This window comes from Chamaea fasciata, unplaced genomic scaffold (assembly GCF_029207755.1).
Source record: "Chamaea fasciata isolate MVZ Bird 193981 ecotype frontalis unplaced genomic scaffold, bChaFas1.0.hap1 SCAF_20, whole genome shotgun sequence".
Classification (NCBI taxonomy): domain Eukaryota; kingdom Metazoa; phylum Chordata; class Aves; order Passeriformes; family Sylviidae; genus Chamaea; species Chamaea fasciata.
Genome location: NW_027094105.1, coordinates 2,316,954 through 2,344,884, shown reverse-complemented (window position 1 = coordinate 2,344,884; position 27,931 = coordinate 2,316,954). Strand labels below are relative to the sequence as shown.

General features: G+C 49.6%; 1 protein-coding gene across 1 annotated transcript in view; it reads right to left on the bottom strand.

Moving 5' to 3' along the window:
- Positions 1–27,931, bottom strand: part of CACNA1B (calcium voltage-gated channel subunit alpha1 B) — a 298,701-nt gene that overhangs the window by 93,566 nt on the left and 177,204 nt on the right. Inside the window, exons 14-19 of the mRNA XM_066201321.1 lie at positions 26,348–26,460; positions 22,054–22,185; positions 21,185–21,257; positions 16,491–16,608; positions 9,551–9,618; positions 2,900–3,006 (exon numbers count right to left, since the gene is read on the bottom strand). Of these exons, the coding sequence (XP_066057418.1) occupies positions 2,900–3,006; positions 9,551–9,618; positions 16,491–16,608; positions 21,185–21,257; positions 22,054–22,185; positions 26,348–26,460 (611 nt within the window). The remainder of the gene's footprint in view (positions 1–2,899; positions 3,007–9,550; positions 9,619–16,490; positions 16,609–21,184; positions 21,258–22,053; positions 22,186–26,347; positions 26,461–27,931) is intronic.

Genomic DNA, 27,931 nt, shown 5'->3' with positions numbered 1-27,931 from the left:
TGGAGTTTGTTTAGGAGGGCAGGCTGGGGCAGGAAAATGGTGATTAAATGATTCCCTTGGCTCTGGCTGCAACTGTAATCTGTTACCTCGTGGAATGAAAAACAACTCCAAACCTCGTAAGTGACAGAGTGCAAAAAATTCCTCTTCAGGCACAGCTCACCCTGTATTGGCACGAGAAAAATGCCAGAGGTGGAGGATCCAACAGCCTGGGAAGGGCTGTGAGGAGGTTTGGGGGGAGCCACACTCAGTGCTTGGAGCAGGAGTGATGAGGGAAGGGAAGGAAACAGCCCCTCAGCCCTGACGCAGCACAACCAAGGTGACTTTTCCCCAGGCTCAGCCCAGGGACAGCTTTGTCACCTCTGTGGGAGGTGGCCAAACACTGGGAACGTGAGCGTCATGATGAAGAAAATCCGAGTCGTGGTGTTGTCTGTCACCACCACCCTGTTTGGAATGATGCAGGCAGGGAAAATGTCAGTGTTTTCAGAACATCCATCCATGCCTGCTGGTGTTAGACAAATCCACGTTCACATGTTGGAAAAATAAGATTAAACTATAAAACTTAAAAAAAAAAAAAAAAAAGTATTCCTGAGGGGAAAGTACAACTATGAATTGATTGGGTAGAGCCAGCCTTACAGTTTTCCCAGGCCTTGCTCACTGAATCCTACAGGGGATGGAGTCTCAGTTCTTTGTACCCGAGTTTTACAGGGGTTTGGTTTCTGGTGATATTTCCATTTGCCAAAAATCCCATTTTTAAGACTACCCAGCACTTTTGGCATGTCCAGCTCTGGATCTGATCTGCCCGGACTTGCCGTGGTCACGACATCTGCTCCACCCTCAGAGCACCGTGGGGATTAAGAGCAGGAGAAATGAGGTGTTGGGGTGGATTTGGGTGCCAAAAGGTTCCTAAATCAGCCCTACTGTACTGGAGAGATATCCAAGGGATGGGGGCTGAAAACCACGCCCCTATCCAAGATTTAGGCTGCCAAGCCCCTCTGGAGCTCCCTGAGGATGGACATTCCCTGCCTGTGTGGGTTGTTCACTTGGGAGCTGGATTTGATCCTTGTGGGTCTCTCCCAAATCAGAATATCCCAGGATTTATGGATAAAACAAACTCCTTTGACATGGATTCATTGAGTCTCATGGATCACAAGCCACCAATCCATGCAGCCCCTGTTCCCATCTCCCAAAAACTCTTGACTCTTCCCTTGCCTGGTCCTCCAGAGCATCATCCCTTTGGGCATCAACCTCTGGACCTAAATGCTGTTTTATTTTCCCCAAAGCAAAGCCCCGTGAGCTTTGTGAGTGGCCGTGGGGGGCTCAGCCTGGCTCTGCAGCAGGGCCGAGGAGGTGTCACAGGGGAGATGTGGAAACCATCCTTTTCACTGTGCTCACGTGAATTTTCACACAAACAGGGCAGGCAAGACTCAATTTGAGGCAAAAGAAGCAAAAAACCCACAATTTTGTCCTCACTTGGAATTGTTGTCACAAAACTCTCCTTGTGCTTTTGAAAACCTGGTGAAAAATCATGGGGAAAGGTGATTTTGAGTGATTTCAACCTCAGCTCCATGGAAGTGAGTTGTTTTTGAGGTTTTTTTCTGCTGATTTCTAAGAAATCTTCCCATGCAAAACGCTCTGATTAAAACAGAAGCAAATAAGCACCATCATCATCTTGCATTTTAAAATACCAGAACCAAGAAATTCATCAAAGAGCAGGAGCAATTATCCTCATTTGACTTCTTTTCAAGGCTGGCCAGAAAATAATTGTAAGGAAAAAGTGGTATTTAAAACTATCAAACAGCCAGAGCATAAATAGGAACTGATTACAGCAGTAATGACAAAATAAAATGGTAAGAAGAATAAAATGGGCAAATTATTAATATTCTTTTCCTTCACATGTAACAAACTGGCTCCACTTGGCCTTTTGTCTTTGCTAAAGTGGATTAAAGTCCCAGTAAAAAGAGATTTCCACCGAAGGAATCCGGCTGCAGTTCAGGTTTTTTCCCAATGAAATTGAGCAGGAAATTTCTTTTTATTATGTTTGAGCTTCTCCAGCCCTTGGAGGTCTCCCCTGTAAAAGGAGTCTGGAAAACATCAGCAGCTCCCAGTAAAATGCAGGACCAAACTTTTTTTGGTGCTGATGCTGAAATTCCAGAAGAGTTCAAGGAACCTTTTCAGCAAATCCTTGCGAGGTATCCCAGAACAGAATCATGGAATGGTTTGGGTTGGAAGGACCTTAAATCCCATCCCATTCCAACCCTCCACTCTCCCAGGTTGCTCCAAGTCCATCCAACACTTGGATATTTCCAGGGATGCCTCAAACACAGGAACCTGGACAAGTATTTCCACCTCATTTCTGCACCTCTAGGATCCAGGAAAAGTTGGGCCCAAGGCAAAGCTTTCCGAGGGTTCTGGGCTTGTCCTCATCCAGGCACCTGAGAATTCCAAATGGATGTTCCTACCTCCAAACCAGTTCATTTTATTCCGTCCAGATCTTTCAGACAGCAAGGAAAGGGAATTCAAGCCCATTTTCCAGCTATTTAATAGGATGCCTTTGAGCATGTGAATTCTCAAGATCATTAATAAACAGTTCTTTCCGTGCACACACCCCTCTCCTCATTAAAAACCCAAAGTGGGATGTTAACATTTCACCTGGTGAAATCTATCCTGGGACAGCTTAGAAAAAAAAAAATCCTCCTAAAATACAACTATTCAAAGACGAGGCATTAGAAAGAGAACCAAACTGAGATAAACCCTTCAGTAAACTCCTAATGAAGTGCTCAGCACTGAAGTGTTTGGCCTGTGAGTGGCGCAGGAGGGCCCCCGGATCCCCCGGGATGCTGCAGCTGGACGGACACACCGGGGAATGAGAATTCCCTCCCAAGGAATCAAAGGTGCTTACGCAGCTATGGAGATGTTGGCTGCAGACATGGGGCTCACTTCTGCCACTTCCTTGGCCTTCTGCAGGGCCAGCTTCTGGTTGGTGGCTTCCTCCATCTCCTCCTCGTCCTGGGGCACAAAAGCAAGAGAAATCAGGGAATAAAATCATGGAATAACAACCAGCAGGGCTCCCCAGGGCCTGGGGCAGGGGTGGCTGCCACTGAGGTGCTGCAGGGACACAGGAATTTGAATTTAGGGCAGATTTTCTTGCAAGGAGCCCCAGGTCTGGCACGAGTTGAGGTGAGAAAGGCAAGGTTTGGTCAAGAGTTTTTTGACTCTCCTGGGTCTCCTCTGAGCACACAGCACTGGGGAAGGAGACTCTGAGGGAGCAGGAGGGACCTGAGCGGGAATGGGCCAATTCCAGGTGGGATTCCCCATTTATCCCAGAGCTGTGTATGTAACAACCGCTAAAGCCAATGTCCTGCTGGAACACCCGGACAGGCCCCCAAACCCTTCCTGACCTCCTGCCAAGGGCACTTTTCTGAAACAACAATAAAACACTTGGGATTGGGAAATGTGGAATTAATTCCTTTCCCTGCTTGTCTCCACGGCTTTTTCTTTCCCAATTAAACTGAGTTTCTCCCAATCCACGGGTGCTTGGGTTGAACCCAGTCAATGGGTTTGGGACTGGTCCTGCTCCCATCAGTTATTGACACCCACCTCAGAAAGCAAAACCCGAACCATGTTAAACGGAGTTCGTAAAGCAAAGCAGGGTTCTGCTCCTGCTTCCTGCATTTCCCTGGAGCACGAGGATTTTTAACCTCTGATGGGCACAGAAGTGCCTGAAGATTGGAACTGGGATTTCTCTCTTCCTACCCAACATGAAAAGCACCACTAAAACTCAAAATTAAGAGTCTTAATTTTAAAAAAAAATTTACAAAGAAAAATTTCAAAAATTCAAAATTTAAGGATCTTAAACATTGAGGTGAGAGCAAAACCCAAAGAAACAGCCTGGTTCCCCTTCAGTGGGCACCAAGGGTGAACTTTCCTGGAATTTTCTAACCTAAACAAAGTCAAGTCATGGCAGGGTAAGCACAGAGCTCTGGTAGCACGGCCAGCATCTCACAAAGCCAGGGAAAACCACACTGAGAGCAGGCACAGGCTCTTCTGTCAGACTTTATGGAATGCCACAGGTCTGCCTCTGCTTCCCCAGGGTGATGCTGGAAGGAGTCATGATCCGAATAATGAGAGCAGACAGATCTCCAGCCTTGGGATAGGAAATTATAGAGATTTATCCACCCTGAATTCCATCTGCATAAACAGCTCCTCGCTCTGCCTTTGGTGCTATTTGCTTCAGCTGAACTCATTTGGAGACTGTTTTCCTTTTCTCCTTCAGAAGGAAAAAAAAGAAAAAAAAAAAAAAAAGGAAAATTGATTTAAAAAATCGTTACCGTATAAGTTTCTCCTCTTTTTTTTTTCTTTTTTTTTTTCCCTTTGCAAATATTTGCAAGTCTATAACCAGGCCTGAATAAAAGACCTGCTGAGCAATTATACAAAGTCAATATTTCTCAGCTGCCAAATTCCAGTAAATTTATCAAGGCTTTGGGAGCTCGTTGAAAATCAAGGGGGTTTGGTTTAATCCTGGCAAAGCACCCATGGATTGGGATAAACTCAGTTTCACTGGGAAAGAAAAAGCTGTGGAGACAAGCAGGGAAAGGAATTAATTCCACATTTCCCATCCCAGGTTTTGGCATCCCCAGGACAGCAGAGCTCCCTCCACAGAACAGGACTGGGACAGACAGATGTTGTCACTCTGTCTGGAATGTCCCTGGGCTCAGCTGTCCCAGCTGTGTGTCCCCAAATCCTGGTGCCCCTCAGCTTTCCCCCCTGCGCTCTGTGGGCTGGCTGCTCAGCAATAACAAAACATCCCGGAGTGGTTTCAACACAAATCCTTGTTTTCCACACAAATCCCACAGCAGCTCCTGTGGAGAAAATTAACTGTACCCATCCCAATCCAGCAGAAATGTTACCCTCGGGACACAAGTTTTAAAAGGAAAAAGACCCCAGTAAAAAAAAAAAATCTTTCAGGTTTTCCTTTCATCCTCCAGGTACATTCAAGTTATTTCTTCCTTTGAGGGATCTCCAGCAGCCTGAAAACCAAAGGCTGCTGATTTTCCTTTCTCTGTCCCTAAAGCACCAGGTGCAGGTTGTAAAACCTCTTTTAAATTTGTGGCTTCTGCTCCATTCTCCCGAGTGCCTCTGGAATTCTGCTGGATCTGATCTCCTAAAAGGAGCAGCCAAAGGCAGCTGTTCTCACTCACAGCCAGCCCAGTCCTCAGCAGATGTTTGCTTTAGAACGTCTCTGTAGCTCCTTCCGTGCAGATAACTCCAAAAATTAATTAATTTTTTAACCTGGTATTTAAAATTCCTGCTCTGAAGAGCTCAAACTGTCCCCCCCATTTCACAGGGGCAGGTGCAGATAAAGCTCTTGCCATAAGGACATCCCTGCTTTATGTCCCTCTCTGTTTTCTAGGGCTCTAAATCTTAATTTAAATCAATTTTTCACGGGGTAAAACCCATTTTTGGTGCCACCCATCATGATGTGCATCATTAACACTGAATTTTCTTTCACACATTCAGCCAGTTAAAGCCTTTTCCATAAGGGAGCAGAAGGAGGGGGATTTATGGATGTTCAGCTCTTGGTTTGGTCACTCCCTTCAGTCCAGAATTTCTGGGAATTCCTCAAGAATTTTATACAAATTTATATAAATTTGTATTTTCATACATATTTTTTAATTTTTAATATGATATGCATATAAATATATAAATATATATTATATGTGTATATATATTATACATATATACTGATAATATTATATAAAAATATATTTATATAAATATATAAGACAATTTAAAATATTTATATATCGATATTTAATTCATATATTAATAATCTAATTAATTTTTAATTTTATTTTTAAAAATATTTATATATATATATGTTATTATGCATTATATATACACTTTATATCCAATTTTATACAAATTTGTATCAAATTCCCCCATCCCTCGCACATGTATTTATCCTGCTTTTTCAGGGATCACTGGCAGTGGACAGAGATGAGAGAACACTTCCCGCTTGAAGATATTTAGGAAAATAAAGCCTCAGTTGCAGTGGTTTTACACTCCAGTTTAATGGGGACGAAGCAGGAGCTGCTCGATGTCACCAGAGGCATTCTGGATCATCAGCAGAGAGACTTGAAAAGCAAATTTCGGGGGCAATTGTAGAGTCCACTGTGAATAAGTGAACAGGAAGAAAAACTTGTCGATATATTGAAAAAAAACCCCAAAAACTAAAGGTTAGAGAACCCAGAGGGATTCAGGAGAGTTCTCAGGAATCACTAAAATTGGGTTGGCAGAGTTTGAGTCAGCGCAAGGCCAGAACAGGAAGAGCAGGAGAGGGACCTGGGAGCAGATTTTTTATAGATTGAAAGCAAAGGTGGTGAATCTTTATTTTTTTTCCCCCAAAATGAGTCATTCCTGAGCGCTGGTGAGTTCTGTAACAGCCACGGGATGATCAAGCTGCAGTTAAATATAGTCCCAGCTCTGAGAATTTCTCTTACAGGTCACCGAGCCCAGAAATGGTCAAAATGCCACATAAAGAAATCCAAATTAGCATCCAGAAGTGGGGAATGTTGAAATGTTCCAGTCCTGAGGCAGGAAAGTTTTCTGTCTCCCCTAAACAGAGGCAATTTCAATTGCTCCTGCTTCTCCCACATGAAATTCAGCACTGATCTCAATTAATTCCACAGAATAAATGTCAGGGAAGTCTCCTGGGACCAACTGACTCCTGAGTAACTTCCTTGTATCTCTGGGCCATTTTGGGGGCTTGCATGATCATATTTACTCAGCAGGAAATCCCTCATTCTCCAGGTACGTGTCTAATCCAATTCTAGCTTTTTCCTCTTCTTTTGAAAGCCTCAGTGACTTTTTTTTTTTTTTTTTTGGGGGGGGGGTGGGAATAAATAAAATTAAACTGAAAAAAAAAAATATCCCCAAGAGAGTTTCTGGAGAAGCTTTACGATTTGGCAACGCTGCTGAATCCATCAATATTTAATTAGACTTTATAAACATCCCCAAAGTCAGGTTTCTAACCCTCCCTGTCAGCTGCTGAAATATTCACAAGAAAGCACTTAAAGGATTAAGAAAGAAGGAGGATGAGCTTCATCATCCAAGAATTGTGCTGGGCCTCATCCCCCCTCTCAGCACGTGCAAGGGATGCCCACAAATCTGGGAGGATCTTTGCCTCCAGGCTGGAGATTTCTGTGGGCACAGAAACAGCTGAGCTGCTGAAAGGGAAAAAAAAATCCCATTAAAGAAAAAGGGGAAAAGATCCAAAACAACAGAGAGCCATAAAATAACAGCCCTGAGCAGCATTTCGAGGGAGGAGGGATGCAGAAGATGGAATTGGAACATTTCGTTTTCACCTAGGAGCCACCAGGCTGTTTGGAGGGTGTGCTGGGGAACAGCTCCAGAAAAGCTGGGAGCTGGAGGCAGTCCTGCAGGAAAAGGGGGGGTGGCAAAGAGCAGCTCAGCTACACCAGGGATGTGCTTTTTGACTGGGAACATTTGGCAGGTTTGGTCTTCAGCAGCTGGAGGAAGGTGGGAAACTTGGGGAAATCTCCGTGTCCCTGAAGCGTGGAGCTGCAGTGGGGATCCAAAGAGCCATAAATGCTGGAAAAGAGATCCAGTCCAGCAGTGCCAGATCCACCCCCAAACCTCAGCACCAACCCTGAGCACCACATCTCTGTGGGGTTTGAACCATTCCATGGAGTGGTTTGGGGTGGAAGGACCTTAAAGCCCACCCAGTTCCACCCCTGCCGTGGGCACCTCCCACAGCACGGACCGGGAGAGAGGAAGGGCATTCCCAAACCCAGAGGACAAGTGCAGAACTGTGTGTCCTCCACTAAAAAGATGGGCACCCCTTGACTGTGAAGATTCTCTAAGACAGGCAAGGGATAGGAGGGGACATCATCCCTCTGTGTCTCTTCCCCCACTCTGCATCACATCCCAGGAGCCTGATGCTCTTCCAGAACTGAGCAAATTCCCAGAACCACGGAATGGTTTGGGTTGGAAGGGACCTTAAACCCATCCAGTGCCACCCCTGCCGTGGGCAGGGACACCTCCCACTGTCCCAGGCTGCTCCAACTCCCTCCAGCCTGGCCTGGGACACTTCCAGGGATCCAGGATCATGAATTGCTGCACTTTTCCCTGGAAAGCAAAGCCAGCCACGCCTCAGCACATGGGCAGAGAGCTGTGCCACTGCAGGAGTAAAGAAATTAAAGTTATAAACCACAACCAGCCCAACGGGGACGCTGCTGCCTTCGCCCCCAGCAGGTCACTGTGACCAGTGCCCAGGGCAGCAGCACAGGGATGGGGGAGAAAAGCTAAAACTGGGCAAAAACCTCCTTATTTCGCCTCATAAATCCACCTGAGTACGCCAAGAAATCCAAACTCTGTAATAACCCGAATACCAATACAAGCGCCCCAGAACCCCCAAATTTGGGGTAAAATCCCCCCAAATAACACCCAACCCCCAAATTTTGGGGTTCTGCAGAGATTTTATGGGTTTGACCCCAAATCTGAGGGGTTTGGGGTAGGATTTCAGCCTAAATTTGAGGGTTCAGCAGTGGTTTAGGGGTGGTTTAACCCCAAATTTGGAGGTTTTGGTGTTATTTGGGGGGACTTTACTTCAAATTTGGGGGTTCTGGGGTGGGTTGGGGGGTAGGAGGGTGGTGGCTCAAATTTGGGAGTCACAGGGGTTTGAGGGGTCCCAAATTTGGGAATCTTGGGGGTTTTGGGGGATATTTTACCCCAAAATCTGCAGGTTTTGTGGTGATTTGGGGGGGACTTTTAACCCCATCCTCCCTGCACGGCCCCGGGGCCGAGTTGTTCTCCCTGGGGAATGCTCCAGTGAAAACCTTCTCCAGAGGGGATTCCCCACCAGGAATCTGTGTCCACATCCAGCTCTCTGCATCCAGCAAAGTCACATCAGTGTCCCTGCCATGCCCTGCCAGGACCTGCCTTTCTGCCTCAGGTTTCTCTGACACCTGGGGAGAGGCAGGAATATCCCAACATCTCCCCTGAGTGCTCACAACAGCCCCTGCAAATTGTTTTGCCTGGAGCTGATTGGAAATTTTGAATTCTTTAATCCATCACCAACCTCGGCGAGGTGAGGGACACAAAGCGTGAGACCAAACGAAACAGAAAACGTTCCCTGCAACCTGAAGGGGAAGAAACAAACCTCTCAGCAGTGCAAACTGGTCACGAGAGCTGCAAAAGCAGCACCACAACGCCTGAATCTGCTCCTGTCTGAGCTTCCAATCAGCCAAAAAAAAATCCTGTTAATTGCTTCTCCTCTGCTCTTGGAAACAGAAAACGTGAGCTGAGCAATGCCCACTCCGGGATAAACCAGATAGAAAATAATCCCTGCAACCTGAAATAAAGAACTCTGAAGGGGAATAAACCTCTCAGCAGCGCAAACTGGTGAGCAGAGGTGCAGCAGGGCTCCAGGGGACACCCCGGGGTGTCCCCCCTGCCCTGGAAGGCACAGGAATGTCCCACCAACCTTGGTCAGCTCTGGAATGGTCATTCCCTGGAATGTCCCACCTACCTTGGTCAGCTCCTGGGCGTTGGCCAGGTTGTCCACAGCGATGGCCAGGAAGACGTTCAGGAGAGTATCTTTGGGAGCAGCTGAGGAAAAACTCTCCACAGAGCACAGATAGCAGTCATTCCCCTTTCCCCATTTGCTGGTTTATGGATTGATCCCTGGGAGTTTTCCCACCATCCCTGCCCAGAGCTGCCCTGCAGCCCAGCCACATTTGTGTCCCCAGCCCCTGTCTGGAGAGGGGACAGGACCTGAGGGGCTTCACCACATCAGCAGCAGGATGGGACCTCCTGCTGCTCCCAGAGGCACCACAGCTCCTGGTTTTCCGCCCCTCCAGCCCACAAATGCAGATTTCCCCCTCATTTCCCCCTCTGGTTTAAAAGGACAACCAGTGGAGCTGCAGGGGATTGGTCACTTTAAGCCAACATTTACATTTTTTATACACAGAGCTGCACAAAGTCATGGAGTGTGTGGGAAAATGAATCTCAGGTCATTGCTGCTGGGAGGAAACGATCCTGGCTTATCCCTCTGGAACTGGGGTGGCAGTGAGGCCACCCCAGAATTGCTGAGCCCCACACAGAGCTCAGCCCCATAAATGAGTTCTGCTGATAAAACAGCCCCTAAGCCCAGCCCAGAGCCCAGCTAAGCCAGGGCAGTGCCCACGCCAGCCCAGCTCTGCATTCCATCACCGAGACACAACACTGGCCTGGAATTAGCTATTCCTAGTTTACTTTCATTTTTTCCACTTAATGATTTCAGCTCTGGCTGAGTTTATTGTTGTTATTCCAGCCTTGTGGCTGCAAAACTGCCCCAGCGCAGTGATAAATCAGCTGCCTCTGCACAGGGGAAAACCGCGGCAGAAGCACTCTCCCCTCCCAAGGAGAAAACGCGTTTGGCTCCTGCACACACCTGGGGACAGGAGAGTCACTCATCCCAGAGCTCTGTTTGCTCCTCCAGATAGGAATGGGCCATAAACACAGGGAAAGGGCTGTGGGAGTTTAGGAAACTAATCCAGGTGTTTGCAGGAGGCTCCAGGAGAGCTGGGGAGGGACTGGGCACAGGGGATGGAGGGACAGGACACAGGGAATGGCTTTCCACTGCCAGAGGGCAGGGCTGGATGGGAGAGTGGGCAGGAATTGTTCCCTGGAGGGTGGGCAGGCCCTGGCACAGGGTGCCCAGAGCAGCTGTGGCTGCCCCTGGATCCCTGGCAGTGCCCAAGGCCAGGCTGGAGGGGGCTGGGATCACCCTGGGACAGTGGGAGGTGTCCCTGCCCATGGATGAGGTGATCTTTGAGGTTCCCTCCAATCCAAACCATCCTGGGATTTTCTCCCAGGTCCATGTTCCCCTGCCTTGAGCTGTGGGGTGGAAGGGCAAGGGCAGGACTGGGGTGAGGATGGTGAGGGGGGGAAGGCAGAAATCCCTCCTGGGAGGGTGGGAAAGGCCAGGGATGAACTCTGAGGGCACTGCCAGCCCGCAGGGAGATTTTGGGAAGCCCTCAGTGCCCTTCCCATGTCTCTCCATCCCTCAGAGGCTGCCTGGAGGAGCACCCAGAGGAGCCAGGAGGGGAGCAGGGTGATCCAGCTCTCCCAGACAGCAATCCCGGTGTCCCTGGAGCTGCCCCCTGCCTCGGGGGCTGCAGGGCCCTGTCCCACACCCACGGCACCAGGAAACTTCCCAAAGCAGCAGCTCAAAGCCCCTGTGCTTCCCTTCTCCAGGGTTTTACCAAGCACAGTTCAGCCCAGATTCAGAACCAGTCATTCCCAGCTCTAATTCCCACTGAGGGAGTGTCTCCAGAGCCTGGGAGCCCAGCAGACCTGGAGCCCTGAGACAGCAGGAGCTGGATTCATCCTTTTGGAGGTTTCTGCATCCTCCCTGGCTGCCAAACCCTGCAGGGCATGGACACACAGCCCTGGGGGTTCTCCAGCCAGGAACCAGCTTTTCTCCTGGTTTTTTCCCCTTGGAAGATGATTCCTCAGGGACTGAGGGAAATTTGGAATGGGATCCATCACCTGCTCCCTCCTCCGTGCCAGCAGGACAGCGAGGAGGGAGTGGAACACCTCAATCCCAGGATACAGAACAGGAAAAAACGCTGCTGGAATCATCACCTTTCCCACAAAGAGCCAGGTTTGTCCTTTACAAAGACATTCATTCCCCCATTTTCTGTGAGGGTTCGTGGCTGAGGGCACCCCTGGGCTCCTGGGATTTTTCCTCTGGGGTGTTTCCAACAGGCTGGAAGCACTTCCAAGCCTCCTATCTGGGAATAAAAGTCTCAGCAATAGAACTGCCTCCCTACCCCTGCCTCCCACACCCGCTGGAAGTGGCTCCTGTAACACCCTGGAAATGGAATTAATTGCTTTTTATCAGATCAGCCTGGCCTGATCCGTTTCCAAGCAGACACAGTCTGGCAGATTTGGGTGTTTCTGCCCCAAAAAAGGTCCCTCAGTCCTCCCTGCAGAGCTGGGGCATTCCCAAATGTCTCCCAAAGTCAGGCTGTGTAACTGGATGAGGCAGGGCCTGGGGCCAGGAATCATCTCCTGCCTGGCCAGGGAAGGGCAGCATCCTCCAGGCAGCTCCTGCTTTTCTTTTCAGGCTCCTCTGCAGTTTTTCTTGGAGTTTTTTGTCCCTTTCTTTTTATTGTCTCAACAGATGCCTCAATTTATCAATTAAGTGGCTAACAGTGAAGGCAGGCATGGTGTAATTTCCTGGAAAATGGGCCAAATCCTGTTGTTGCTTTGATCATAAAACTTTCATTAAACCATTTCTGGTTCCACACAGACTCCCTGGAAATGGAAACGTTAACATGAGACACTTCTCTCTTAGAAAAACAAACTTTTCCTTGCCGTGATCCCTTGAAAAAGCAAATGGCTTCAAAGAACCCAGAATGGATTCCAAGAGCAATGAGCAGCAGCAGAATCCAGCACCATCCCAACCCTTCTTCCTCAGGAAAAGGAGCAATCACAGAGACTTGGAGCAGCTCTGGGGGGAGAAATGAGTCCCTCAGGTTTGAAAAGAGCAGGTTTGGCCAGCTGACCCCAAATCACCCATCCCAGCCCCCCAAACTCTTAAAAGTGGCCTCGCCAAACGGCAAAGTTCCCAAGGTGACAATAAAACCTCTCCCAGCAGAGGAACCCAAGTTCAGCATCCCAAAGGGCTCAGACTTTGATATAAGAAAACAAAATCAGTAAGAAACAAAAGCAAAAAGTCCCACTTAGGAAATTAGGTCTCAGCCATGTGGGGAGGGATGGCAAAGCCTCACTTGACAAATGAAAAAAACAAACAAACAAACAAAAAAAATCCAAAAAAAAACCAAAAAAAAACCCCACATTGCAAAGAAAAAAAAGAACATTTTAAAGCTTTTAGGAGGAAGTTCTGTAAGGTAGAGGGAGATCATTCAGAAAACCCAAGATACAGCAGTATAGTCACATTAATCTAATCTAATAATGAGTTTATTGTAAATGAATCATCCCTGCTGACCCTTCCAGCTCAGGATGTCCTATGATTCCATGTTTCTAATCACACTGAAGCAGATCACAGCTCTCAGTGCTCTCTGTGGGGTGTCCCTGTGGTGTTTGCTGGGCTCTGGGGGTCTCCCTGGGAAGGTGTCCCCAGGGTGCCTCACCCTGACTCACCTGTCCTTAACCCTGCAGCATCATGGACATGAATAATTATCTCACCTCCTGCAGAGGATGTTCTTTTCTGGCAAACTAAAGCTGATTTTTAGATGCTCCTGGTTCCTGATGACTGAAATCCCTGCTAAGGGACTCAGCCCAGCCTCTTCCCAGGGATAAATCCCTTTTGCTGCTTCACTCCCAGCATCCAAAGCAAAGCTGCTGAACAGCCCTGACCTGACTGAAATGCTGCTCCAGACATCAGCACAGGCATTGCTGCTGCAATTCCCACGGGAAACAGACACGGGAGAGTTTTAACCCCTCATCCTCCTGCAGGGTCTGAGGCCAGCAGGGCTGTGGGTGCTGCAGGAGGGCCCTCACAAGCTCCCCGGGAATGGCTTCATGCTCTCAGACTAAATTTCTACCAAGACTAGCCAGGCCAGGCCTCTGATTCTCTAACAGGGATGTAAATCTCCATAGGGATTCACAGATTTGTCTCTCAGGTTTATAGCTCCGAGTATTTCACAGAATTCACAGAATCACCAGGTTGGGAGAGACCTTCAAGATCATCGAGTCCAACCCAGCCCCGACACCTCAACTAAACCCTGGCACTGAGTGCCACATCCAGTCTTTTTCTAAACACATCCAGGGACGGTGACTCCACCACCTCCAGGGCAGGGGAGTATTTGAGGTTATTGCAGAATCCCAGAACGGTTTGGAAGGACCTTTAAGCTGATCTTGTTCCACCTCCACCATGGGCAGGGACACCTCAGACTGTCCCAGGCTGCTCCAAGGCCTAGCCTTGGACACTGCCAGGGGCAGCCACAGCTTCTCTTTAAAGCTGGAAAACTTCAGAAGTTGGTGAAAAAAAAAAAAAAAAAACCAACAAAAAACTTCCAGGACATCCCAGAAGTCTGAGTGTTGTTAGTCAGCCAATTGTCCCCCTCTCTCTGTGCTCACAGAACCTCCCCTGCAGCGAACTCATCCCAACCTGCAGGACTCAGGGAGGATCAAAGCATCCCACCTGGCACATCCTCCTTCCCTCCTAAACCCCCAGTGATGTCCCAAGGAGCTCGAGGAGTCACCAGCACGGGGCTGTGGGCAAAGAGCATGGGAGAGGCACTGGAGATGTCTGGAGGGACTCAGGAAAGGCGCCCCTGGATCCCTCAGCAGCAGAAGGGAAAACAAGACAGCTGCACCTGCCAGGATGAGATTTAGGGAGAAGGTGGGTAAGGTTCCCACTCTCCAAATCCCAAATCCACGGCAGGGCCAGCAGATCCCCTCCTCCTGAACACCCTCTGCTCCTTCCCTGGTAATGAAAAGCAAAGGACAAGGGAGAAGTCCCGTCTGAATTAAAGGTGAGGAAGGGAATTAATGCCCCGTTCCTCAAAAACGCCGGATCTTGGCAGCTCGGAGGTGAAAAGTCTCTCCCTCAGCTGTGCTGTCAAGCCTGATTACAGCTTAATCTCATTTCCAAATGCCAAGCTCGGAGGATTTAGAGCTCTCCCTCCTTCCCTACTCTCCACTGACCCAGTTTTCCAGCCTGGTGTTTCTGAAGGGCCGTGCTGGCTGCTGTGAGGGGAGGTCTGAGCCTGGCTACCATGGAATGGGATCAATCCCATGGGACACTGGTGTGACAGGCACTGCTGCCACTGCTCTCCCCTTTCCTGTCCCTGAAGGAGAGAATTCCAGCCAAGCCCAAGGGCTGGAGCGCTGCTGTGCCATCCATGGGCACCAATGTCACCCATGGCACGCTTTGTCACTTCCGCTCCAGCTGGAGCAGCCCATTCGTGCAGGAACTCTGTCTTCAGCCCCAGTATTTCCCCCAGTTCACCCCTCCCTTTCTCCTCCATCTCCAGCCCAAACGAGACTCCCAGGAAAAGAGGAAAGCAGGGATGTAACCTGTGAGAAGGCTGGGAAATCCTCATGGGAGCTCCTGGGTGGAGCAGCAGCACTGGGAGTTCTCATCCCACTTTGGGGCATCCTCATCCCCCTTTGGGGTGTCCCCATCCCCCTTTGGGGTGTCCCCATCCCCCTTTGCAGAACAAACAAAGCAGTCGGGGCTGCTTCGGCTCTGCCACAATTCCTGGAGAACCTGTTTTAGGGATGATCCCTCTGGCTCCACACGGCTCGTGGCTGCAGCCACAGAATCACAGAATCAGCCACAGAGTCAGTCACAGAATCACACAATCACAGAACCAATCTCAGAATCAACCACAGAATCAATCACACAATCACAATCACAGAATTAACTAGGCCGGAGAAGCCCTTTGAGATCAAGTCCAACCTAGACCTGACACCACCTTGTCACCCAGAGCCACATCCAACTTTTCCTCAAACACCTCCAGGTGTTCAAGGACTCCAAACCCCCCTGGGCAGCCCCTTCCAATGCCCAACCACTCTTTGTGGGAAGAACTTCTCCCCAGTATCCAGCCTAAAGCTCCCCTGGTGCAGTTCGGGGCCGTGTCCTCACACCAGTGACACTGGAGCTGGTTGGTGCTGGCACTGTCACAGAGCATTGGCCACCACTGGGACAGGGACAGGGCCACCACAGCCCCTCTGCCCTCCTGGCTCTCCTCTTCACACCCAGCTGCTCCATCAGGAGCTGCTTTGCTTGTTTGTGTATAAAATAGAAGATTCCTATAAAACACAGCCTCCCTTCCCAAACCCCAGCCCGGTGTCACACTGTCCCTGCCTCCCTGGAGCCCTGGGACACACCAGCCCCTCCCAGCAGACACCCTGGGACATTGGGGGGATGAAAACTCCCAGTTTCTTGTTACCCTCAAGAGAATTCCATCTCCCAGAAGAACAGAACAGACATTTCATTGTGCCCAGGCTTGGAACACTGAACACCCCCAGAACCTGACACCCAAGATCCAGAATTAAATTTTAAGCATTATGATGATGAGATAATTTGGAGCATTTGGGCCAGCACAGCTGGTCAAGGTGCCCTAGACACAGGCACCATCCACTCCTCTCCGCCAAACCCATCTCAACCCTCCCCTGACTAAAAACAAACTGTTTGTGAAGATATTCAAGGTCCTGCTCTGACCTGCCCTCAATTATTTCTCCCACAATCCAAATTCACTCTGAACAGAACCTTTTCAATGTAAAACACAGCAACCAAAACGAAATTTCTTTGAATTAAATTAAAAGTTCTTACGTTGCCCTAAGAAAAGTGACACCAAGCCGGACAACTCACCTCCAGTGCTGTCAGGAGCAGAGCCACGGCAATAATTTGGCTGTTAAAGGATAAGGTTGGGAGAATCTAGGGATAACTGAGGATTTCTGGCAGCCTGGGAAAGCCCGTGCCACCAAGGACAACCATGGAAGGATACAGTTACCAAAGAGGGTGAGGACGATGAAGTAGATGGAGGAGAACATTCCCGAGTGGACGCCGCCCTGCGACTCTATCCCGTGGTACATCACAGCATTCCAGTCTTCCCCCGTCAGGATCTGCAGGGAGCCACAGGGACAGGGTCACTCACAGCAACTGCTCCGGGGGTGCCAGGCAGAGCAAAGCCACCAGGAATGTCCCTGGGGACACCAGGGACAGCATCACCAGGTGGGGGAGGGATGGGATTGTCCTGCTCTGGGCTGGGGTGGCCTCACCCCCAATGCTGGGGGAGTTTTGGGTGTCTCAATATCAGAAAAAAGATCTAAAGGTGTGAGAGAGTGCCCAGAGGAGGGACACGGGGATGGGGAAGGGTCTGGAGGGGCCCATGAGGAGCAGACTGAGGGCACTGGGATTGTCCAGCTGGAGCAGACTGAGGGCAGAGCTCCCCGGGGACTGCAGCTCCTCCCGAGGGGCAGCTCCCATCTCTGCTCTGGGACAGGGCCAGGAGCCAGGGAAGGGCTGGAGCTGGGCCAGGGCAGGCTCAGGCTGCAGAGCAGGGAAAGGTTCTTCCCCCAGAGGGTGCTGGGCACTGCCCAGGCTCCCCAGGGAATGGGCACGGCCCCGAGGCTGCCAGAGCTCCAGGAGCCTTTGGACAGCGCTCCAGGGATGCCCAGGGTGGGGTTGGTGGGACTGGACTGGGTGACCCTGCCCTGCCCCTCTGGGTCACTGCCCACCTCGAGCAGGGGCTCTCACACATGGAGAAAACAAAATCCACACTGACACTTCATTCCCAGCAAAATCTCTCTCCCCTCTCCCTTTCCAAGCCATTCAGGGGTCCCAGGTTTCACCAGTCCCGTGCAGGGCCCTTCCCACAGCCCCAACAAAACCCAGAGCTCCCAGAGCAGTGCCCTGAGTGGGAGCCCTGCCAGTGCCAGCCCCTCTCGTGCCCTCCCTGCGAGCTCAGCTCCCCTAGCCCTCACTCACTGTCCCCACGGAGGGACTGCAATGGCAGCAGCAGCTCTGCCACCTCCTGCCACCCCTGCCCTGCTCCTCAGGGCTGGCAGAGCCTTCCTGCAGCTGGAATATGCTTGGACATCCCTCCTGGGCACCTGAACACCTCGGGTTCCTCTTCAGTTTCCCCAGGATTGACCCTGACAGCCACAAAGCCCCCCAAAAAATCCCTAAACAGAAGAGACAACCTCTGTGTGTGAGTGAGGACAGAGCAGGGGACAGCTTGAAGGGGACTCTGATCCTCCTTGTCCTTGAGCAGGGACAAGCACAGAGCTGCACCTCTGATTATCGACCCAGGGCTAATTAACAAATGCAGCAATAACAGGAAAACTAATCAGTGCACAAGGCTCCAACAAGCCTCGCCACGCTAACTGCTCATTTTGCACCAGTCTGAATTGCCTGGCGTTCCTTCCTTCACCAAAATCTGGACACACAGCAACAATTCTGGGCACATCAGCACATCCTCTGCCTGCCCTGGCAGAGCCAAGCAATGACCACTTTTAGTGCATTAAAACACTGGGATGTGGAGATCCAATTGCTAAACAAGAAGTTGTCTTTGGGTTTAGTAACTGGGGAAAAAAAAAAAAAAAAAAAAAAAAAACAACCAAAAAGAAAGATGATAAAAAGCCCAAAGCCTCATCTGTGCTGTAGTAACAGGGTTCCACCTGCACACAGAGTGCTTGGAATGACTGCAAATTCCAGCCTGCAAATTCCAGGCTGCAAATTCCAGGCTGGCTGTCAGCTGCTGAGAGAGAGGAAATTTCTGGCTGCAGGGATGGTGCTGATGACAGCACCGGGCTAAGAGCGAGTCTAGACACAAGGACACCCAGCGCAGACACCAACTCCTCTCCCAAATGCACAATTCAGCCTCAAATAATTCCAAAATCGGGATTCAGGCCCAACACTGCTGGAGCTACTCTGGATTTACACCACAGAATATGGAACAGGGCTCTGGGCTTTCAAACCTGCCACTCAATTATGCAGAGTATTGTCCACAAATGTGCATTCGCAGCGTTTCCATGAATTCACAACTGCTCCTGCTTTCTGGGAATAGCCATAAAGGGATTTCTGATAGCACAAACATTCATGGGAAGGGCAACCACTGGGAACTTTTCTATTCCCAAGCAGAAGACCAGGATTTGCAGGTATGACAAAGTCCTAAAGGGTTCGGGTTCAAAATCCCAACTTTTGGATTATTTGGGAGTGGAACAAAAAGTTCAAGGGGAAAACAAGATGTTTTGTGGGGCTTTTGCAGAGAGAGAAATAATCCAAACTAAGCAGGCTGCCTGGACAAGCTGGGGATGCTCCCTGAGGCCCTGGAAAAAAGAGCTGGTGTCCTTCCCACTGCCACTCATCAGCTGCAGGAATTACTCAGTAATTAGGGAGCAGCCTGGAGGATCCAGGACCTGCTGGCTCTGTCCTCAAGCAGTTAATGACATTCCTTCTGCTCTCCCAGCTCTGTTCAGGGGTGCCGTAAGGGATTCTGAGCAGAGGGAAGGACAGCACTGCAGAGGGAGAGGCACAGGATGAGGACTTGGGAGCAAGGTGAAGCCTTTTGGTATTCCCTGGGCTGCAAACCGCCTTCAGCTGCCCCAAATGAACATTTTGAGTGCATCTCACTGTTTGAGACTGAGGAGCCACCAGGGGATGGAATAAAGCAGCTGTCAAGAGCTGCTGTGAAATGTTAACGGCATAATGAGCAGGTTAGGGGTGGGAGAGGAACAGAAGAGGATTGTGCTGCTTCCAGGGGCTGCAGGGGAAGGGGGATGCCTGAGGGAAGGCTGAATCCCATCAGCCGCACTTCAGATCCCACAGGCAGAGTGCTCTGACATCAACCCACAGGCAGACAGGGACAGGGCAGAGCTCTGCTCCCATCCCGCCACTCCTCATTCCCACCGTCACCACTCCTCTGCTCAGCCCGGGAGGATTTCCAGAGGAAATCAGGGAGCAGGGAACAGGTGCCTGACACAGAGCTCTGCTTTCCAGAGGCTCTGTGCCCATGGATGTTGTTTGTGTGCGTGGAGTTTGAGGATTCACAGCTGGGCATTCAGCTCCCAGGGACTTCCTCGGGAGCCAGAGATAAATGTGTGAGGAGGGAATTTAGGCTGAGCCCAGCCAGCTGCCAAGTGGACAAAACACATCCTGGGTGTCCAGTGACAGGACCATGACCCAGCTGGGATAAAAACGGGCTAAAGCAGAGGGCAGAGGAGTTTGTTTGAGGAGCTTCTTACACAGAGGCTCTCCAAAGGTGGCAGGGGTGGGCAGCGTGTATCTGACTTGATTCATTCAGCACACTGAATGCTGGCTCTGACTGATGCTGCTCTGCTCAGCCTGGCTGAGATTATCAACAAAAAGCTTGGAAAGGGATCCCAACCCCACGGTGAACAAACACTGACCTGGGGTTTGCAGTTCAGGGAAGGAGTTTTAGGGAATTTTAGGGATGGAAGGAGAGCGGAGGGTATTGAAAAGCCTCTGGGACAGCACAGACAATCCAGGGCTGATGGCTTTTGCTGGGTTCAATCCCTACCTCTGACATTCCAGACAAATGCCTTAAACCCGTGTGTTTTCCTTCACCGCACCAGCCCACGGTGCAGCGTATTTATCTCAGGACCAACAGGAAATTTTCCAGCCGAGTATTCCACAGGCAGCTCCAGTCCCAAAGCCCCAACCCCAACATTCCCATCGCTCATATCCGGAGCTGCTCCCTGGCAATACCTGTCTCCTTTGATCAGCACTAAAACCTTATGCAAATTCAAATCCCCCGTGATGGGCAATATCCTGTGAGGTGAGCACTGAACCTGCCTCACAGCTGGGCAGTGGCTCCTGCAGAGCCCACAGGACACGTTTTCCTTGAGGTTCCTTTTCTGTCTTCATCCAGAAATTGTCATCACCCCCCTTCCCTTCCTTTTTATCTCCTTTTTCAGGTCGTGACACTGAAATACATCAGCCAGACCTTGCTGAGAGCTGAGGGAGTTTGGATGTGCGGGGAGCCCACACTGTGCAGGACAAGGCTGGAAATCTGTGGGGGTCACCTGCACCTGGAGCAGCCCCAACCCTCCGGACTTGGGAAACACCTGAAAACACTCTTTAATTATTTTATTTTCTTTCTTCTTTTATATTATTTTATTATTATTTAAATAATATTAAAGATATCGTTTAATAAATAATAAAAAATAAATTTTAAAAAATAATAAAATAATATTAAAGATATTATTTTATATTTTCATTCTTTTTTAAATTATTTTAAACCATTTTAAATTGTTGTTGTTTAAAAAAAGACAGGCAGCAAACAGCTGCAAAATTTGGCTTTAAATCCAACCATTGCATCTGCCAGAGCTGCAACTCCGTGGGCAGGGGCTGCAGAACACAAAGGGCACACCCAGAAGTGGCACAGCCTGGGCACACACAGATATTCATTCAGCACTGAAATATCTGTTTTATTGGCATTTTCCCCCCAGCAATAAATCTTTTGTTCTAGTTCTCCTCCATACCACAGCACGGATTTTTATTTTGATTTTTAGTGACGCATGTATTGGTCAGCAAAGTAAAACCCATGAGAAGGAAAAGCATTTCCCCTTTCCTAAGTTCCCCAGGTTTTTGGGGACTTGTTTGCCCTCCCCAAGCAGGAAGAAACAGCCAGGAATTTCAATTCTAACACTGCCCCAGGACAAGGAATGGCTTTACCTGGAAGACTGTGAGGATGGCAGCAGGGAAGGTATCGAAATTCGTGGTTGGAGTTTCATCTTGGAAATTGAACCTGGAGAGAAGGGAGAAATAAAAACCAGAGCAGGGAGGGCCAGGCAGCTCCAGGCAGCCTTGGAACACTCTTTAACACCCCATAAATCAAGCCAGGGAGCAGCATTTGTTCCACCTGGCTGTAACACCCCAGGCAAGCTCAGTGGGGAACATCTCTGAAGGTGCTTAACAGAACCATCAGCAAAAACTCAATTTCATTCCCAGAGAAAATTCTGATTCTTTGAAAATCATTTTCATCCCCAATTAAAATGAACAATCCAAATTTCCAATGATTTTGCAGAATGAACCATTCCAGGAAGTTTTCACCCTCAAGTGTAAAAGCCCAAATTGAAATTAGTCTCTTCGTAGATAATTCCTTTTTAGTCTTTTAAAGATAAGATAGGGATTGACTGGGAAAATAAAAGACCAAACAAAACCATTCCATTATTTCAGTTCAGAAGTGAGGCTGGAGTTTAAATGGTAACACTGTGACGGTTCTTACTGCAAAATTCATCACTGCTGGCATTTGTAATGAGAATAATCAGATCCAATAAAACTGCGTTTTCCAGCAGGAGAATATTCCAGATGGATAAGTAAGATGGCACTGTGGTTATCAGGGAAAGGAGCAGGACAGGACCAGTCCTGTTTCAGTTCTGGGGACCATGGGGTGAGGGAGGAGCTCTGACCTGGGGACAGCCTTCCTCAGGAAAGAATCCAGCTCCAGGGAGAACACCAGAACAGGGATTATCTCCCTCTCCCCAGCCCTGAAATGAGGGACGTGAACCCTCCCAGGCAGAGCAGAGAACCCCCAGACTCACTGTCCTCCAAAGAGCTGCATCCCCAGCAGGGCAAAGACCACGATGAACAGGAACAGCAGGAAGAGCAAACTGATGATGGACTTCATGGAGTTCAGCAAGGAGACCACCAGGTTCCTCAGGGAATTCCAGTACCTGCGTGGGGTCAGAGCAGCCAGGGAGAATGTCAGTGGGGAAGGGCCTTGGCTGAGAAATGAACAGGAATTGATTTCCCATGGAACAGGGGGAAACGGCCTCAAGCTGCACCTGGGGAGGTCAAGGTGAAATTATTCGTGGAGAGGGTGGTGAGGCATTGAAAAAAGCTGCCCAGGGCACCGGGGAGTCCCCACCCCTGCAGGGATTTAAAAGATGTGGCACTTGGGGCCACGGTCAGTGGTGGCCTTGGCTGTGCTGGGAATGGTTGGACTCCAAGATCTTGAAGTCTTTTCCAACCTCGCTGATTTCGTGCTTTGATTATTTCTTATTTTAAAAGGGAAAAGAATGACAAGGAGTATCAGAGTCTTTAAACTCCCTTCTGCTGTTGGAAAATGCAGCTCAGGGAGTGGCAACATCTCTTGGAGAATCTTGGAGAGCAGAGATGATCACGTGGTGTGTGAGCACCCACTCACAACAGTCAGTGAACACCTGGATGAGTTCCTTAGGAACCTTTTCCTGGGATTTTTTCCTCCTCTGGGCATCTGCTCACCTGGCACAGCAGTCAGGAGGGGTGGCAGGAACAGGGGTGCATCAATGAAGGTGAGACTGGAGATGGGAACAGCAGAGCCCCAGCCTCCGTTAGACACAAATCAGGAATAAAATCAGGAATCAACACCTCATTCCCACCTGGACATCTTTGCAGGGTGTCCTTCCAACCCACCCACTGCAAGTATCCAGCAGTGGGTTAAATCCCCACATTTTAAGCATCCCCGTGGGAATCTCACCTCCAGCACCAAGCAGTGGCCTCAGGGCATGGAAACAAATCCAGAAGGTTAATTCCAGCCTGGCAGGAGGGAATGGCTCAACCCAATCCCGACCCACCCATCCCAGCACACCTGGCCAGGGCTGAAGTTGGTTTGGTTTGATCTCCCCATCCCCTGGGACAGCTCCTGGCACATTCCAAGAGGCTGCTGGGGAACAGCTCTTCCCTGGATTTCTTGCCTTGCTGGCAACAGGCAGGGAGCGTTTGTCTGAGGAAAACCAATGGATCAGGAAAGGCAGGAGGAGCTACCAAGCTTTGACACACGGGAGCCCGGAACAACAGGAGCAGGCAGGAGGGACAGAGGGATTGAGAGCCATGGGGAGGATTTTTCCCTCTTTTTCTCCAGAGCCTTCTCTCTTTTCCAGCTCCTGACACTGGGAGCTGCCATCCAGAGGCAATTCCCTGCAGCAGCACACAATTCCTTTTGCCCTGAGTGTCCTCCAGACCCCCACTCTGAGCTCCTTCCCACAGTGGTTCTCCAGCAGAGGGGATTCCCTGGATCTGTCTCAGAAGCTCAGAGCTTGGAGTCACATGAGGAGAAACTCCATCCTTTCTTTCTGCCTTTGTTTTCCCTCCTCTTCCTTCCCCCAGGGCCAGCTGGGAGCACTGACCCACCCCAGGTTTCTCTGCTGTCCATCCCAGGAGAAGCAGGATCTCACATCCCATTGCACCCACTCCAAGCAAAAATTACGCCCATAACACGGTGACAAAGGTTCCAGGGGAGACCTTCATCTCTTGGGAGAATGTCTTCAGTTTTGGGTAAGTTGAACCGAGCCTGCCCAGAGTTTAAAGGGGCTGAGCTGCTCTCCTTGCAGGAGGGGAAGGATTTGATGCTCCCAAGGCACCAGGAGCTGATTCCTGCAGAAGCCAGACCCTGTCAGGACAATGAGGGGAACGTGGGGAGCTCTTTGGTCCTTGTCCTCCTCACGGAGTTTTAGCCCCTCTTGGGCTGTGTCCCCTCATCCTGCTGTCCATGGCCACACTGACTGGGGACATGGGAACCACAATCCCAATCCAAATCCCAATAATTCAAATCACAATTTGAATAATTCCATTAATTATTCAAAGCAGGAGCACTGCAACCTCTCCTGCTAAACACAAAGGAAAAAAAACAAACCAGGGCGGGGAGTTTCAGACAAAAACTGCTATGAGATGGAAAAAGAAGAAAACTACCGAGGGTCAGGATGTGTTCCCAGCAGAACTGCACTGAGAGGGGCTGGGCAGCAATCTGTGCTGCTGCCAGCACTCTGAGCCAGGCAAACACCGAGCTGTGCACTCGGGCACTGGGATAATGCAGGATTCCCCCTGGGAGCTGCAGGGACCCGCCTCTGGTCACGCAATGAACTCAATTCTGTCGTGCCAGGTGAAAAAAACCCACTTCATTAGGGCAGGGGAACTTCGGCGTCAGTGGCTTGAGAGTGTCACTTGCTGTCCTGAGAAGGGGCAGAGCCCTCAGCTTGGTTTGTGACGTTAAACCTCTTCTCCAAAGGAATGAGCAGTAACAAGAGGGAACGGCCTCAAATTGTCCCAGACAGGTTTAGGTTGGATATTGGGAATTTGTTTTTTCATTAAAAAGGTTGTGAAGCCCTGGCCAGGCTGCCCAGGGAGTGCTGGGGTCACCATCCCTGCAGGGATTTAAAATCCTGCAGATGTGGCACTTGGGGACAGGGGTGAGTGCTGGCCTTGGAAAGACTGGTTGGACCTGATGGTCTTGAAGGTCTCTTCCAACCTAAATAATTCCGGGATTCATCCCTTCCTCGTGCTGACTGCAATCAGGGGTCAGGAGTCACAAAAATAAAACCGTAACTTGCAAAAACATCCACAGTTTTTACAAAGTACAGCACCCAATCAGCAACAGCAGCTCTGGGTAAAATGATAATTGCTCTGGATTTGCTGCAATCCCAGGAGTTCCCCACACACAAATCAATGCAAAGGTAAAGCACAGTGACATTTTTGGTGCAGGTACCTAATTTTTTTGGCTGGACATTTAGAGAACTTAAAAGTTTCCACCCTGTTTGTCCAAGAGGACAACAAATGATGCAGTAGCACACACAAACCTGGGATCTGAATAATAATAATTAGCATTAAACATTTGGCAGGTACAAATCAGCCCCACAGAGCTACAAAACTCATTCCTGCTCACTTCAAATGACTGGTTCGCTCAAATTTCCTTTACCTGTTTAAGGTGGTTGGGGTATTTTTGGAGGGAGGGGCTGTTCCTCCTCCTGTTACTTCAAGCTATGAGGAATTCAAGGAGTGACAGAAACGAGGGAGGACTGAAGAGGTGACGGTGTAAAAAATAAGGTGGAAAACAGCAGCAGGAGCACCTAAATTTGTCATCAATTTCCACAGCACGCCTTAGAAATCCTGCAGAAAGGGCCCTGGATGGGTTTGGAAATGGCACAGGAGCTGTTTGCTGATGCCAGGACACATTAACTCAAGGCAGGAGCAGGAAAACAACAGGAAAGTTGTGGCGACCCGAGTGAAAATTCCACCTCAGAGTCTCCAGGCTGAAAATCTCCGACATTCCCAGCCCAGGCAGCAGGAGCACATTTCAGATTTGTGTCAACACAGCGGCTCAGCCCCGGGATTAGCACCCAACAATCCCCAGGGAAGCTGCTTTTCCAGAGCCTAAATCCTTAAGGAATTGTTGCCAGATCAGTGGGAAGTTGATGGGACTCAGAAAGAGAATAAAACTTGGGGTTTTTACCACAAAATACACGTGACAACCTGATATTTTGTTTTAAACAAGCTTAAAACCAAAGCAAAAAAAGGACATTGCCCTGTCAGCCCACTGTCATTCCCACTGAAGGACTTGTCATCAGACCAGTGGGAAGTTGATAGGACTTAGAAAGAAAATAAAACTTGGGGTTTTACCACAAAGTACAAGTGATAACCCAGTATTTTTGTTTCAAACAAGCATAAAGATAAAGGAAAGAAGAATATTCTGCTGGGGAACCAAGGGCAGACAAACCTGGATGTGAGGCTGAGGACAGAAAAGGCTGCTAAAATTCCTTCTGGGTGTAAATCCAGGCTCAGGAATTCCCAAAATTCCCAACTGCCCAGCCAAGGGAAGGGGAAATCTGCACCTGCACCTTTAACCTGCTCCTGCCCCCCAGTGCAGACCCTGGAGGTTGGGGCAGGCAGAGCTCTTGTGCCACCCGCTCCAGGGGGTTGGGGCATTGGGGGGGTTTTGGCTTATTTTTAACTTTTTAGCAGTTTTCTTCTTAATTTATGGTTTATAAACGTGGAAAGGACTCCTCCTGGCCCTGGGGCTGGGGCCAGGGATTTCCTGGGGTGCCCAAAGGCAGCTGTGGGTGCAGAGGGAGCTGCCCTTACTTTGTCACTTTGAAGATCCTCAGCAGCCGCAGGGCTCTCAGCACGCTGATGCCAAAGGACGTTCCCGGCTTCACCGCAGCCCAAATCACCTCAAAAATGCTGCCCACGATGACCTGCAGGGAGAGACACTTCAGAGAGGGCACAGCTGCTGCTGAGCTCCCTGTGCTGCTTCCAGAGAGGCCCAGGAGGGCTCAGGAATCAGAGTTCCAGCTGCTTGTTATGAGATCTTCAGGAGAACTGGAAAACCTCATCTCAACTGTCTCCATACCCAGGAGGAGAGCACCCTGTGATTTATACACAGAGAGGAGCTTGTTGTTTTCTTCTTTAAGCAACCAAGCTAGCTTAAAATACCTTTTTTTGGAGGATACTGTCATTTTTTAATCAGATTTTTTCACGCAAATGCCAACAGTTCCTTTTTCCCGCCCCACACAACCTGCAGAGGTGCAGGAGGGCTCTGCCCCATCCTCCCCTTCCCACCAGAAGAGCTAAAACTCCTCATCTGCAGCAGCACAGCGGCTCTGGGTGAGTTCAACCAGAAACTTCTGGCAGCTGAGAGTCTTTAGGAGAGCAATTAAAGCAATAATTATGATGAGATCCTGCAAAGCCTCTGGCACAGACACGCCATCATCTGCCTGGCCCTCAGCCTTGGGGTGCTGAAAAAATTGCCCCAAATCAAGGCAGGTTTTCCAAGTTTTGTTTTGCCTGGTTGGTTTAAGGATGGCAGAGAATTCACCTCAAGCAAGGAAAAAAAAAAAATCTTCTCAAAACTCCTTTGTTAGTTAAAGGACAAACAGTGATGGGCTCAGCACAGCTGGCAAGGACAATTAAACCCACACAGGTTTCTGCAGAGTTAATAGGATCAAACAGGCATTTCTCTGCCAACTGCTGGCATCATTCACATTAACACAACATTTCTGAGCTCCCACTGCCTGTGGACCCCAGCTGGGCAGAGCACACCGTAAACACCAGTTGAGGGCTGCTTACCACCAGAGCCTGGCTGGTTTGTGCAGTGGGAGGGAGGATTAAGGGGGGCAGCAGCACTGGGAACCCCTTTCACAGACAAAAAGTGGGATGTCTCTGAAAATTCCAGCACTGCTTGGGTGTCCTGCCACACACACTGCGCCCTGGGCTTCCAGAAAATCCAGAGGGAACGGGAGACCCACTGATAATTCCACTGTTTCCCAGCTGAAGGAGGAACTAAAACTTCTCCTCCACCACTGGGAATCCCTCACGAATCAGCAAAAGCCTTTCCTCAGCCCCTGCACATGACACTGATAATTAATTTTGCTCAGCAGGCCCTCCTGGGAGGCTGTTTCACACCAAACCCCCGGCACTGGTGCTCCCCAGGGGGAAGGTTTGTTGAGCCAAGAGCTCTGGGTTGTTGTTTCACCCTCTGCCTTTGAAGGGTTTCGTCTCCACGGTTTGTCAGACAAAACTGGGTACAGAGCTCTGTGATGTCCCAGAGCTGAATTCATTCTGGGGGCTGGAAGGTGGGTGAGGGAGGAAAAAACCACAGACAGAAGGAGGGTCCCCATGGATTCTGTGAAGGAGGAAGAATTAGCAGCAGATCAACAGCGTTCTCTC